Source organism: Xenopus laevis, chromosome 3L (genome assembly GCF_017654675.1).
Source record: "Xenopus laevis strain J_2021 chromosome 3L, Xenopus_laevis_v10.1, whole genome shotgun sequence".
Classification (NCBI taxonomy): Eukaryota; Metazoa; Chordata; class Amphibia; order Anura; family Pipidae; genus Xenopus; species Xenopus laevis.
In genome coordinates, this window is record NC_054375.1 from 151,990,237 (window position 1) to 152,004,695 (window position 14,459).

The 14,459-nt window shown below is 42.1% G+C and overlaps 1 protein-coding gene across 1 annotated transcript in view; it reads left to right on the top strand.

The window, feature by feature from the left end:
- Positions 1 to 4,186: 4,186 nt before the first annotated feature.
- The window catches only part of LOC121401292 (serine-rich adhesin for platelets-like), a 34,147-nt gene continuing 23,874 nt past the window's right edge, over positions 4,187 to 14,459 (top strand). Inside the window, exon 1 of the mRNA XM_041585645.1 lies at positions 4,187 to 4,457. Within this exon, the coding sequence (XP_041441579.1) occupies positions 4,406 to 4,457 (52 nt within the window). The 5' untranslated portion in view covers positions 4,187 to 4,405. The remainder of the gene's footprint in view (positions 4,458 to 14,459) is intronic.

Consider the following 14,459-nt stretch of genomic DNA (forward strand, 5'->3'; position numbering starts at 1 on the left):
TGACCAAATGTTGGATCTCAGCGGGTTTTTCAACCAGTGATCTAAAGGAATCGTTTTCTGCTCATCTCCCTCCCATCTTTTTAATCCTCTTGCTTTCCTTAGATCATCTCTTCCATTGGTAAGTGTCTAATTTATAACTTTTGTATTTCAGCACCTGTTTCTTTGATAACTGAGAAGATAACCATCACTTTTAGGTCTGAGTTTGATCAATGGCATTGGTTTTACTTGCTGGAAGCATTTGTTCTTCAGGGTATTTATACTCCCTGCACCAATATTGGCTCCCACCCCTTAACAGGTGGCTTACAATAGGGAAATAAGTAGAAGGCTGAGCAAGGGCATCAATAAAACATTATCTCCCCATCTATAAGAAAGATTGTAAACCAGCTTCATTAAACATTAACTTCAGTTTAGCCACTTTCTTTATACCAATAACAGGTAACCATCAAACCTTGTTTCTGATATAAAGGTCCTTGGTGTATCGATCTCCACTGCAAAGTCGACTCAATAAAGACAAATTCTGAAATTACGATAATAAAGAGAGTCGGGGACAGGCAATAAAACTTATTAATGGTTTGCAGGTTCTGAAGTATTGCAAGGGCAACATAGAGTTTCATATTCCCAGAGCTACACAAGTTCAGTGTATTTATGACGATGCCAAACAAAGACTGAGAAATCCTTCATAATGGAAGTTGGATTTGTACAAGAAATCCCTATTGCTTTGCTGGAACTGGAAGGTCATTTACTGTGTTTCCTTGTTGTGGCTCAATACTTCAGGGTGTGGGATTCTTTTTTCATTCATGTCTCTGGATCAATAAGTAGGATGTACAGAATGCTGTGGCCCCCGGTAGTGACAGTATAAACTGGCACTGGATGACAACAGAGCATCTACTTTACACCACTTTACATACCTTTTTTTAAATACAAATCATTATACAGTGTACACTTTTGTATTTCCCTAAACTGTAAAGTTCTGTGCTGTTTTAAATTGAGCCAGGGAATGGCCAGAGCTTTAAATTCTCCAGTCGTTGAACAGTTGATGAAAGGACACAGATACTGAAATAATTGAAAACCTTGTACTAAGGCTGTGCAGAGAGCTATAATATGACAATTCTGGTATGTACAGACGAGGTCTGATCAATAAGTACACATGGTGATAAGCATAATGTGCTACTGTTTCTATATATTGATCGTGTTCACTCTGATTTGTCTAATTTATAGGGCCAGTATCACCAGAAAATGAAAAACCACACATTATGGCTTATTTGCTTAGGGTGGCCCCTTAATTACACAATATGTAGGCACCAACATATCAGGTACCAGCCCACAGGCATGTGCACAAACAAATGCCAATATACTGTATGATTTTGCCTGTAAACGTGGGCAGCTGACCTCTCTGGGACAGACTTGCAGGACCGATGAGCACCAAACAAAGTGCAGTCATGATCATAACTAAACACATTTGTGGGCTTAAATCATAAAGTAATGACAGTATCAGCAGCAGCATTTGGGCAACATCTCTCTACCAAGTGAAAAACGCTGGTCCATTTGCTATGAGCCCCTACAATGTTCAGGGGCTTACATTCCCTTCAGCCCCCTCTGCTTCCCATTAGATCCATTAAACACCCACTGACCTAGTGACGGATGTTAGAGAAACAATCACGAAGGCACTGCTTACTGGCTGGACAAAGGTTTGAAGTTGATTTACAGCCTGATAATATTAGAACATTGTTCCATTATTACACTAGCTATAACAACAACAACAGGAACTCTGAACCAGGAAAGAACTGATTATTCCATTTATTACAGCTCCTGGAATCCAAGCAAACACTAAATCATTAATGCAATCGTGTCAGCAATGGTAAAAATTACATACCTGAATGATAAGTTCCCCTTTTGTTGTATTCCCCTAGTGATAGAGAGGATAAGAACATACCAGTATTGAGGAAGCCCCACTGTGTATGTGATGTTAAATACAAAGCACACAGGTCTATAATATAAACAATAATATGATTAATCTGCTCTAATGTTTCCTGTGCCCGGATCTCTTGGGTATTTTCGGCCACTAATCTGAAGGGCTGTTTATAACAAAAGGGCTTGGAAAACCCAGAGTTGGGCCAGGCTGAGCAGGAGCATTGGCCAATGTACTTAGTGGCTCACAGCAAGTCACACTCCCCATGGGGTTTATTATTAAATCAATGGCTCTCCAGCAGCTATTAATTTCAGGTTAATAATTTATAAACTGTCTTACAAGTCTTTTAATGGATGTAAAATTCCCCTCCCCTTCTTCCTTTCAGTCAGTGGAATTCTTGTTCTTATTTCAGAAGAGCTGGAATGACTGTCCTTTCCATTAAGTTATGTAATGCAGTCTACTGCTGTATAGTCTCTGTAGAAAAAGCATAATAGAAATCCCTGGTCAGTGAAGAAAGGTTGAGGTTGCAACTGAAGAAGCAAAACTATACAACTTTTGGACACATTCCAAGATGGATGGAGAATGAATCATTAATCTAAGGCTGTTGTTCATGGTTTTGTTAGGGCCCCTGGCTCCAGTGAAAAGCAAGCCTTACCCTACAGCAGTGATCCCCAACCAGTAGCTCGTGAGCAACATGTTGCTCACCAACCCCTTGATGTTGCTCTCAGTGGCCCCAAAGCAGGTGCTTATTTTTGAATTCTTGGCTTGGAGACAAGATTTGGTTGCTTAAAAAACAGTTGTACTGCCAATCAGAGCCTCCTGTAGGCTGCCAGTCCACATATCAATAGCCAATCACAACCCTTATTTGGCACCACCCAGGAACTTGTTTCATGCTTATGTTGCTCCCCAACTATTTTTACATCCAAATGTTGCTCACGGGTGAAAAAGGTTGGCGATCCCTGCCCTACAGCATATAATGGTAAAACTTTCAAAAGTCAATTAATGTACCCAAAGAGTCCTGAAGTTTCCCTTTCCTTGCCGGCTCCCAGTAGACTTTGAGTATAACACACAAATTTCCTTTGGTTTCTAAGGAGTTAGCGCTGCCACAGCTTAGGGAAAGAAGTAGTATGACAGAGTGATAATATATAGTTTAGTATATTTGCACTCTTTTTAGTTTAGTTAGCCCACTTTCCAAATTTTCGATCAAACAGGGTTTTCATACGTTACACACTCGAGTGTCACACATATGTATTACAGCAAAACCACCACTTGTAGCCTTCCCGAAGTCAGCAGCTCTCAGAAAGCAGGGGGGCCGGGCTAATCTAGAAAGTGCAGTGTGGCAGGGCCCCCTTACCCTCGGGCCCCCTAAAACTCTCCCCCCTGTCCCCCCCTGATGGCTGCCCTGTCCCCAACCAGTGGTTTGCAAGTAACGTGTTGCTTACCAATCCCTTGGATGTTGCTCCCAGTGGCCTCAAAGTAGGTGCTTGTTTTTAATTTGGCTTGAAGGCAACTTTTAGTTGTACTGCCAAATAAAGCCTCCTGTAGGCTTTAAGTCCACATGGGGCTACCAAATAGCCAATCACAGCCCTTACTCTTTCATGCTTGTGTTGCTCCCCTACTCTTTTTTTTATTTGAATGTCGCTCACATGTGAAAAAGGTTGGGGACCCGAGAACTTTATCAGAAGAGTTGGAGTTGCTTTAGCAGCAAAGGGAGGGGCAACTTCATGTTAATCTCCCTGGTTTCTGCATTTTTGAATTATGTAAGGAACAGATTTTGGCCACATAGTGTATAAGGTTGCACTCTTTTTGTTGCAATTGTTTGGGTATTAGGTGGGAGATGAAATGTTAATGTTTCCCTGGTTGTACCTTGAAGTGAAATGCTTGTGGTTCCTTTCACTAAACCATTTACACATTTCTCTTACTGTAGGTACTGTAGGTAGCTACTAAGGTGAAATTCTGTTTTCTGTTTGTCTGGTGAGTCACTTCTTCAAGGTCTACCTATAATTGGTAACTTGCCCAAATTACAAATTCCATTAAGGTAATATAAAGCCATATAAAACTGCCAGGCCCTTTCTATCCTATCTAGCTACGTGCGGCTGGATCTCAGGGAATGAAATGTGTCACTCATCACGAAAGTGACGCATTCCTGTTGCCATTAAGTGTCCCTGGCGTTATTAAATCAATTAATTCCATGCAGTTAATGATTTGCTCAAGGTCTCAATAACAGTTTATCTCAGAACTTCACTTCATCACTCCAGGCTCTTCCCCTGTTGGCACAGAGGCGTATGTGCAAATCGCGGAGATAACGCTCTTCCCATGTTGGCACATCTGCCAATTACAAGGCTTAATAAGTTAAGTGACAATACTGGTGACAAAGTCCATTAAGAACTGTTCTTCTGATGCCTCCAGTCCAGTGTCCCCATTTTTGACTTGCGAGCAGCGACTGATGCTGCAATTTGTAGACACTTTCACTGGATTTTACTAGTTACCTACAGCATGAAGGCTGTGGTCACCACAGCTCTAATTTTTCTAGCACTTCTGGTCTTGGGTAAGTGCCGGCTTTGGCCACTCATTATTTTTGCAATTTTCTAAGGATGAAGCCATAGCTGAACTTGTAATCTTAACCATGTTCATTTACAGTTATGGTTCTTAAGAGAAATACTGCCATCCTGATGGCATTCAGAATGTGCTTGGACATAACTGCCTATTCTTTTTGTCAGCTTTTTGCTCCAATTTGCTGGTGCCAACTTTGCTGCTTGATGCCCAAGATGGAAAGTATAGGACTCCCTTTGCCTGAAAATGTCTATAGGTGCTTGAATAACATGCAACTGGAGGGTGTGTAATTGTCTGCCCATGCTACACCTGTCCTGTTTGTATCTCTAGGATGTGGTGCAACATTATGTGCCTGATTTGCGGTGGGCACATGGAATACTGGAAAGAAATGTTGCGTCAAGGCTAAAACACAGATTGTGCCACATTTTTAAACTCCATTGGTAAATAAGCCCTTTAATTACTACGGAGGCTGTCTATGAAGGTTTTCATTCATCCAGGTCGTGGTATCTCTAGTAGAAGTAAATCTAGAGCTCTTTGGTATGGTGAATGTGGCACTATGGGGTAACGTAGTTGGTGAGGTTCAGGAGGGTGGAGGGGGCCTCCTAAGAGGACAAAAGATATATATCCTATATAATAAAGTTGAAGTGTCTCTGCGTCCAGTCCCTGTGTCCGTGGGATTGCGCTACTGCGCATGTGCCCCACGGACCGTCTCTGGCGAATTTACGCTAGCGAAGTAGAGCCTGTTACTTTAACGGGCTTAATGTCTAGTGTATATATATATATATATGTAGACAAAATAAATACCTGGGTGCCAGCATGGGAAATAAGCAGTGAAAAAGGATTGCAGCACTCACAGGGTTTTAGTGAAAAAACAAAAAAATGTTTTATTATTAAGCCTCAACGTTTCGATCCCCCACAGGGATCTTCGTCAGGAGCAAAATCAAACAAACATCCAGGGGTTGTGGGTGCTGGATGTTTGTTTGTTTAACTTTAACTTTTTTGAAGAATATTGAAGAATAATTGGTTGGTAATTATACCTCAACACAATTCAAAGTGATTAAGTAAAATGTAATGTATATCAAGTCACGAGGAAATCCTTTTTTATTTTCTTTAAAATAAAGTCTTAACGGTGTTCAGTATATGCCATTCCCAGAGAGACACTAAAGAGAGGTTGGTTGGTGCTTTGCGTTGATTCTCCAGAGCCATTCTTATTAAATGTGAAACAGCCCCATAGTATATCTAGTAGAAGTAGATCTAGAGCAACTGGACTTATTGATTATCATTGAAGACGTTTTGAAGACATTGAAGACATTTAACTACTCATCCGAACAGCTTCTTCAGTTCAACTGTTGGCAGCGTACAGGAGACTCTGTTATCCAGAATGCTCAGGACTTGGTGTTTTCTGGATTATAGATCTTTCTGTAATTTGGAACTTCATACCTTAAGTCTGATAAAAAAACATTTAAACATTAAATAAACCCAATAGGTTTAATTTGCTTCCAATAAGGATTAATCAAAATCTTAGTTGGGATCAAGTACAAGCACTAAGAAAATGGAAATACAGTGGCGGAACTACCGGGGGAGCTGGGGTGCAAGCGGGCCAGGGCCCGTACCCCCTCAGGGCCCCCCGGCAGCCCATGCGCCACTGAAATGCGGCCGTACGGAGGGGACGGGGGCCCGGCTGCGCGTCATGCACCAGGGCCCATCCCCCTCTAGTTAAGGTACTGAGGAAATAGGTTTTAAAATTTAGTGTTATTTAATTAAAATTGAGTCAATGGGTTAGATTCACTAACGGGCGAATTTTCGCCAGCGTCAGGTTCGCACACCTCGCACCACTTTGCCAGGCACAAATGTGCTACGACTATGCCAATTCGCTAATATGCGAAGTTTTGTCCTGGGTGCCGAATGCGGAGACTTTTGGCTACCGTTATTTCAGCAGTGTGAGCATTTCTTAGCGAAGATTTGCTAGCATTGCCCAGCGAAAATTCTCTAGTGATCTTGCGCTTAGGTCAATTTGCATAGGACGGGTCATTTAAAGTTGTATGGACGTCTTTATTAAAAATGTTGGTGCAAATGCTTAAAGTTATCACTTTTTATTACAAATGTCCAGGGAACCTTAATAAAGACAAGAGAGTTAATATAATGCCCTACACATGAGCCCACTGTAAAATGAATGTTCCATATGTTATAAAATGTCTGGAGAAAACCTGTTACCCCAAAAAAAATTTAAGTCAGGACTTTTGTAGGCAATTCCACTTAAAAAAAAGGAAAAGTCGCCAGCGTTTCTTTGAACTTAATGCATTTTCGACACACATGATATGATGTAAGTGACAGAAGATTGAGGAAGATCTAGCTGCTTTATAGCACTTCGCCTGGTTTGAGGTGGCGAAGTCAACTCTGGCGAAAGAGGTAACGTTCAGTAAAATCCGCACTTTAGTGAATTTGCAGAGTAATGACCTTTCACCAGAGTGAAAAGTCGCCTGGCGATAGAGTAAAAACGAATGCTAGCGATGGTCTCTCCGAATTGGCGACGTCCCTGTGGGTGACAACGCTGGCAAATTTTCGCTAGCGTTAACCACTTCGTCCTTTAGTGACCCTATGGGAGAGAACATTCCCTTAATTCAGAGCTTTCTGGACAGCTCCTATACCTGTGTTTGGATTATTGATGTTTCTTCTCTGGGGGGAACCATATTGAATTTTACAGTATCTTGGGTTCGATCTGTAAGAAAGTATTCCGTCCCCACCCATGCATTTGCCCAAAATGCTGTCCCTTGGTGCATATATTGCCCTGTTTCTTTGCATCTTGCATGTTGCTCAAGCTTGATAAATGTATGTATGTACAGGTATAGGACCTGTTACCCAGAATGCTGGGGACTTGGGATTTTCCGAATGAGGGATCTTTCGATATTTTGGATCTCCATGTCACAAGTCTACTAAAAGAAACATTTAAACACTGACCAGGATTGTTCTGCCTCCAATAAGGATTAATTATATCTTGGTTTGAGTCAAATACAAGATACTTTTTATTATCACAGGTATGGGATCCGTTATTGGGAAACCTGTTATCCAGTAAGTTCAGAATTATGGAAAGGCTGTCTCCCATAGATTCCATTTTATCCAAGTAGTCAAATTTAAAAATGATTTAAAAAGTAGCTTGTACTTGATCCCAACTAAGGTATAATTAATCCTTATTGGAAGCAAAACCAGCCTATTGGGTTTATTTAATGTTTATATGATTTTCTAGTAGACTTAAGGTATGAAGATCTAAATTACAGAAAGATCTGTTATCCAGAAAGCCCCAGGCCCGACCATGTGTACTGTATGTGCTGTCTCATGTATGTGTATGTGCTGGCCCATGTATGTGTATGTGCTGGCCCATGTATGTGAATGTGCTGGCCCGTGTATGTGTATGTGCTGGCCCGTGTATGTGTATGTGCTGGCCCATGTATGTGAATGTGCTGGCCCATGTATGTGTATGTGCTGGCCCATGTATGTGTATGTGCTGGCCCATGTATGTGTATGTGCTGGCCCATGTATGTGCATGTGCTGGCCCATGTATGTGTATGTGCTGGCCCATGTATGTGTATGTGCTGGCCCATGTATGTGTATGTGCTGGCCCATGTATGTGAATGTGCTGGCCCATGTATGTGTATGTGCTGGCCCATGTATGTGTATGTGCTGGCCCATGTATGTGTATGTGCTGGCCCATGTATGTGTATGTGCTGGCCCATGTATGTGTATGTGCTGGCCCATGTATGTGTATGTGCTGGCCCATGTATGTGTATGTGCTGGCCGAGTGTAATTTAATTTGTATTTGAAACCTCTGAGTATAAAATGGGAAGAGCTCAGTTACACAGTGGACTTTGAGGTTTCTGCTTGGCACAGAATCCTCAAAAGGTGCCAATATACATTTCAAAATACCAATTAATTTATTTGCCTTCTTATCATTTTGTTTTTACTGATATATAATGACTGCATGACCTCAGCTGTATTTACTGTAGCCACAGAAACTGTTCCCATACCTCCCAACTATCCAGTTTTTTTCATGGGACAGTCCCGATTTTGATCTCCTGCACCGACGTCAGAAAAAGATACAATGTTTTGGAAACTTAATTAAATAAGAGGCTTTTGGCAGAGAGCCCAGAATACTCAGCACCTGCACTTAGATACATTTGTAACTAATAAGATAAGCAGATCTCTTGGGAGAAATGAGAATTAAAGCTTAAAGGGCAATTCACCTGCATTAGCAAAAGTGTTGTAACCCATACAACCTGGTCCTAAAACTCCCAGAAATGTGTTCATACTTTCTTCAACCTGCCAAATTTTATAAAAATGATGTGTGATTTAGGGGTGTGGCCATAAAATGGGCGTGGTCAAAATGTCACTCCCGCTAAGTGCAGCAGCTGTTTTTGTCTTTCTTTCTGTTTTGGGAGGTATGTGTTTCATGGGTTCCCATCGCTATTTCTGAACTGTGGTGGTGCAACTGCTACAGGTCGGCCTTTATCTCTGTTTGTTTCATATTGACGTCTATAGTGGGGGTCTGCAGTATTAGGGCCGACAGCCCCAGCCCCTCATTAACCACTCCCATTGCCCCCCCTGGACTTGTACTTTATAATAAAGGATATTCTCTTGCCATATATATATATATACATATTGTTTTGTTCTTTTTTTATATGAACACATTTCTTAAAGGAACAGTAACATGAATTTTTTTTCTATAAAAAATGAGTTTGCCCTTAATGGAAAAAAAAAACACCAGCACATATTTAACTTTATATTCACAAAGACTTTATTAAGAAATATCTTACCGATACTCCCTTTGCGCTCCTCTTCTGAAAAGGTGACATGGTGACGATCCATCAGGCGGCGCTCGATTTCTCCTCCCTGCTTTCTATAGGAGATAGCCAGGGAGGAGAAATCGAGCGCCGCCTTTTCAGAAGAGGAGTGCAAAGGGAGTATCGGTAAGATATTTCTTAATAAAGTCTTTGTGAATGTAAAGTTAAATATCTGCTGATGTTTTTTTTCATTAAGGGCAAACTAATTTTTTATAGAAAAAATGTCATGTTACTGTTCCTTTAAAATAACCATTAAGAACTTTCAATAAGCACCCCCTTCAAATAATGGACCATCCCAATGCCTATTCTACTGCTCAGAGCAGCAGTCCGAATTTAGCTCCGCCCCTTCCCTCTGTGCGACACTTCCTGCTCCTCAACTGTGTGAGGAATGAGAGAATCTCCTCCTGATGAAGCAGCTTCTTTCCCAGGCAGAGTAGAGTGTATCTGTGTGGTGTGTTTAGCTTAGAGTGTGAATGGCACTGTAAATGTGTGTGAATCTGCGTCTGTGTGTAAAATGAAGGCCCAATCAGCCCACATAGAGGCCCAAATAGCCCCCACCAGCCCACTAAATACTGACTTTCTATGGCACCTTATAGCAGCCCCTTTGGCATTTGCCAGAACCCACAGATTGCCAGTCCGGGCCTGTCTCTCTCTATTCAATTTCCTCTTTTACCCTTTCCCTTCTCATTCTGCTGAGTTACCCCCACACTCACCTCTCTATCTCTAATAACCAGGGCCGCCATTAGAAATCACGGGGCACCCGTACAGCAAAATTTTCGCGCACCCCGTCCACTCCACCCAAGCCCCACTCCATCCCGCCCAAAGACCACACAGACATCAGCGCTAAAAAAGTAACCCCCCCCCCCACACACACGTTATAAAAAAGCTATTGATGGCCAGGGCCCCCTTATAAGTTAAAAAAAAAACATTGGTGCCAGGGCCCCCCTTACAAGTTAAAAAAAATTGGGGCCCCCAAAATTTAAAAAAAAACAAAAAACATTGGTGGCAGGGGCCTATAGAATATTAAAATAATACATTGGTGGCCAGGGAATTAAAAAAACATAACACAAAGTGGTGTTCAGTAGAATTGAACTCGTGGCCTCGGGACTTCAATTTTGCCTCCTTTCGTGACTTTGGGTCTTTTCACCACTTCCGGAGTTTGACTGTTTTCGTCGATACGGGTCCTTCAGCTGTTCGGCTTTTCAGCACTTCCACATTTCGCCTGTTCGGGACTAGAAAATGGCCGCAAGCTTCGGTGCTTGCAAGGGGGGCCAGGCTCTTTCAAAATTGCAGCACTGCCGGGCCCCCCTTCATGCCCAGGACACTTGTTCCCCCCTGATTGTGGCCCTGCTAATAACCTTCTGTCTCACTCTATTTACTCTCCTCTTTTACCCTGTCTCTTCTCATTCTGCTGTTATTACTCTACTTTATGTGCAGTAGAACCTTATTTTTACATGTTTCAGGGAATCAGATGTAAAATCAGGGAAATGTATATTGGTGGGACCACAAAAAATGGTATAAAATATGGGGAAAATCTAAATTAGGGTATGTAAAATGGAGGCTTCACTGTATGTATTCAGCTGTAACTAGAACTCGAGAGGGAATAACATTCTATAAGCCGTTGGCTAGTAATTGTGCTAAGAAAGTAGAAAATACCACGTGCTTTCCTGGCAAACAAGGAGATTGTGTCACTAATAGAATGGGAATACTTGACTTGTGCAACAGTTACTACTTTATATATTTATAGAAAAGTTGTTGTTTGTGTGGAAACCAAAATATGGGTACAAGTATGGGACCTGTTATCCAGAATGCTCGGGACCTGGGGTTTTCCGGATAATGGATCTTTCCGTAATTTGGGTCTTCATGCCTTAAGTCTACTAGAAATTCATTTAAACATGAAATAAACCCAATAGGCCGGGTTTGCTTCCAATAAGGATTAATTATATCTTATTTGGGATCAAGTACAAGCGACTGTTTTATCATTACAGAGAAAAAGGAAATCATTTTAAAAAATTTGGATAAAATGGAGTCTATGGGAGACAGCCATTCCGTAATTTGGAGCTTTCTGGATAGCGGGTTTCCGGATAAGGGATCCTATGCCTGTACAAGTAATTTGTGTAATATGTTTTGTTCCTTGCCCTTCCCCCGGAAAATATTCTGTGGAGGCCCATGCCTGTGGTCTGCTTAGTGTCTTCCTATCCTGCCATCTACTGGTCAAACCAAATAAGGCAGAAAAACCTTTTTACAGGTATAGGAAACTGTAAACAAACCGTGAGGGCAGTGAGGGTGTGGAATGCAGTTTCATTAGATTTGGCAATAGTAGATTCCTTTCAGGCCCTAAATACGCGCATATATTTTTGGAGAGATAAAATATCCAGGACTACAGTTACTATTTATATATATGAAAAATGCAGCGGTACTGTAACTTATCTAGATATTAGATAGGGTTGCCACCTTTCCATACGGCTGAGACCGGGCAGGGGGCAGGACCGTGACATCAGTGGTTGGGCCATGACGTAGGTGGGAGTGGTTGTGACATTAAGGGTATGACGCCTTGTCAATCAAAGGAATCCTGCCTGGTTTTCCTTATTTGGAAAACCAGGTAGGAAGTTTTAACCCCCGACAGACCTTCAGAATACCAGGATGTCCGGGCCAAAACTGGACAGGTGGCAGCCCTAATATTAAAAGTCACCAAGGAATTATGTGACCATATAAAAGCACAAAGCCCCAGGTCCAGGCCTGGATATGTGGAAAGGCCACCAAGGCCCGGGCCTAGGGCATCAGAATTTGAGGGGGCCGGCATGAAGCATGAAAAAAAAGTCTAAAAAAATAAATTAATATTTGTTAAAATATGCCATTTTCAAATTTTTACTGTTTCGCAAATTTTTCCACGAAGCAAAATGGGACAGAATCGCCCATCACCAGGGGTGTAACTACAGAGGGGGGTCCACTAGGTATAGGGACCCCATAAGGACCTAATACATGTACACTTTCAATAAATATTGGTAAAACAGGTCAACCTCTAGACATTTTTTTTGGCCAGCAGAAAATGTGAGAATGCTTAAGAGTAATGAGAGATTGGGGTACAGAGGCCAAATCTGGTAACTCCCGACTTCTAAACAAGTCAGTCCCATTGCATCCTGGGTATTGTAGTCTTATATTAAACTTGGCAGTTGGCAAATTGTTAAAGAAAAACTACATTACCCAACATGCATTGGGAGACACAGGCTTGGCACATTAGGGCAAGAAAAAACTTTGGCTGGTTTCCAAAGTACAAACCAGCCAAAGGCCCAAAAAGTAGCTCAAATCTGTACCATGGCTAGTTTGGACTTAAAAAACCCCGCCTGGGCTTTAAATATTTAACCCTATTTGGCTGGAAAAGCACCAACCTGGCAACCCTGAGCGGGACAGAGGGAGCAAAACAGAGAGGAGATTGATGGTTGAGGGCACAAGACTGGAGAGGGACTTGGGTGGGAGGGACAGACAGAGGGAGACTAAAGTTTGATAGCTGGAGGGTGGGAGCGGCAGTCAGAACAAGACAGAAGAATGACAGGGTATGGGAGGGGCAGAGGGACTGTGACAGGAGGAAGGAGAGAGATGCAGATGGAGCGAGACTGGAGATGGAGGGGAGAACAGAAGAGGGAGAAATATGTTGAGGGAGCAAGCAGAAGAGGGAGGGAGAGAAAAGGAGAACTGAGAAGGAAGGCAAGACTGGAATAGGAGGCACTAGTGAGCCAAGTGAGGGTGGAAGTCAGATGTGAGTTGAACAGGCAGGAAGAAAAGCTACAGGGACAGTGCGGCAGTGACAACTTCATAGTAACATAGTAAGCTAGGTTGAAAAAAGACACACGTCTATCAAGTTCAACCTTTTGGATTTTTTTTTAACCTGCCTAACTGCCAGTTGATCCAGATGAAGGCAAACCCCATCTGAAGCCTCTCCAATTTGTCTCAGAGGGGGAAGATTTTGACTCCAAAATGGCAATGGGACCAGTCCCTGGATCAATTTGTACTATGAGCTATCTCCCATATCCCTGTATTCCCTCACTTGCTAAACACCATCCAACCCCTTCTTATACCTATCTAATGTATCAGCCTGTACCACTGATTCAGGGAGACAATTCCACATCTTCACAGCTCTCACTGTAAAAAAACCTTCCGAATATTTAGGCGGAAACTCTTTTCTTCTAATCGGAATGGGTGACCTTGTGTCAGCTGGAAAGACCTACTGGTAAATAAATCATTAGAGAGATTATTATATGATCCCCTTATATATTTATACATAGTCATCATATCTCCCCTTAAGCGCCTCTTCTCCAGCGTGAACATCCCCAATTTTTTTCTTTCTTCATAGCTAAGATTTTCCATACCATTTACCAGCTTAGTTGCCCTTCTCTGTACCTTCTCTAAAAACAATAATGTCCTGTTTGAGTGATGGAGACAAAAACTGTAGGGCATTTTCTAGATGGGGCCTTACCAGTGCTCTATACAGTGGAAGAATGACCGCTTTCTTACGTGAATCAATGCCCCTTTTAATACAACTCAAGACCTTATTTGCCCTTGATGCTGCTGACTGGCATTGCTTGCTACAGACAAGTTTATCATCTACAAGGACTCCAAGGTCCTTTTCCATAATGGATTTGCCGAGTGCAGTCCCATTAAGGGTATAAGTGGATATTTTTACATCCCAGGTGCATGACTTTACATTTATCAACATTGAATCTCATTTGCCACTTAGCTGCCCAGATTGCCAGTTTGTCAAGATCCTGTTGCAAGTGTCACATCCTGGATGGAATTAATTGGGCTGGATAATTTTGTGTCATCTGCAAACACTGATACATTACTTACAATACCCTCCCCTAAGTCATTAATGAACAAGTTAAATAAAAGTGGACCCAATACTGAGCCCTGGGGGACCCCACTAAGAACCTTACTCCAAGTAGAGAATGTCCCATTAACAACCACCCTCTGTACCTGATCCTGTAGCCAGTTTCCTATCCATGTGCAAACGACTTCATTAAGCCCAACAGACCTTAGTTTAGAAAGCAGTCGTTTGTGGGGCACAGTATCAAACGCTTTGGCAAAATCCAAATAGATCACATCTACTGCCCCCCCACTGTCCAGAATCTTACTTACCACATCATAAAAACCAATCAAATTAGTCT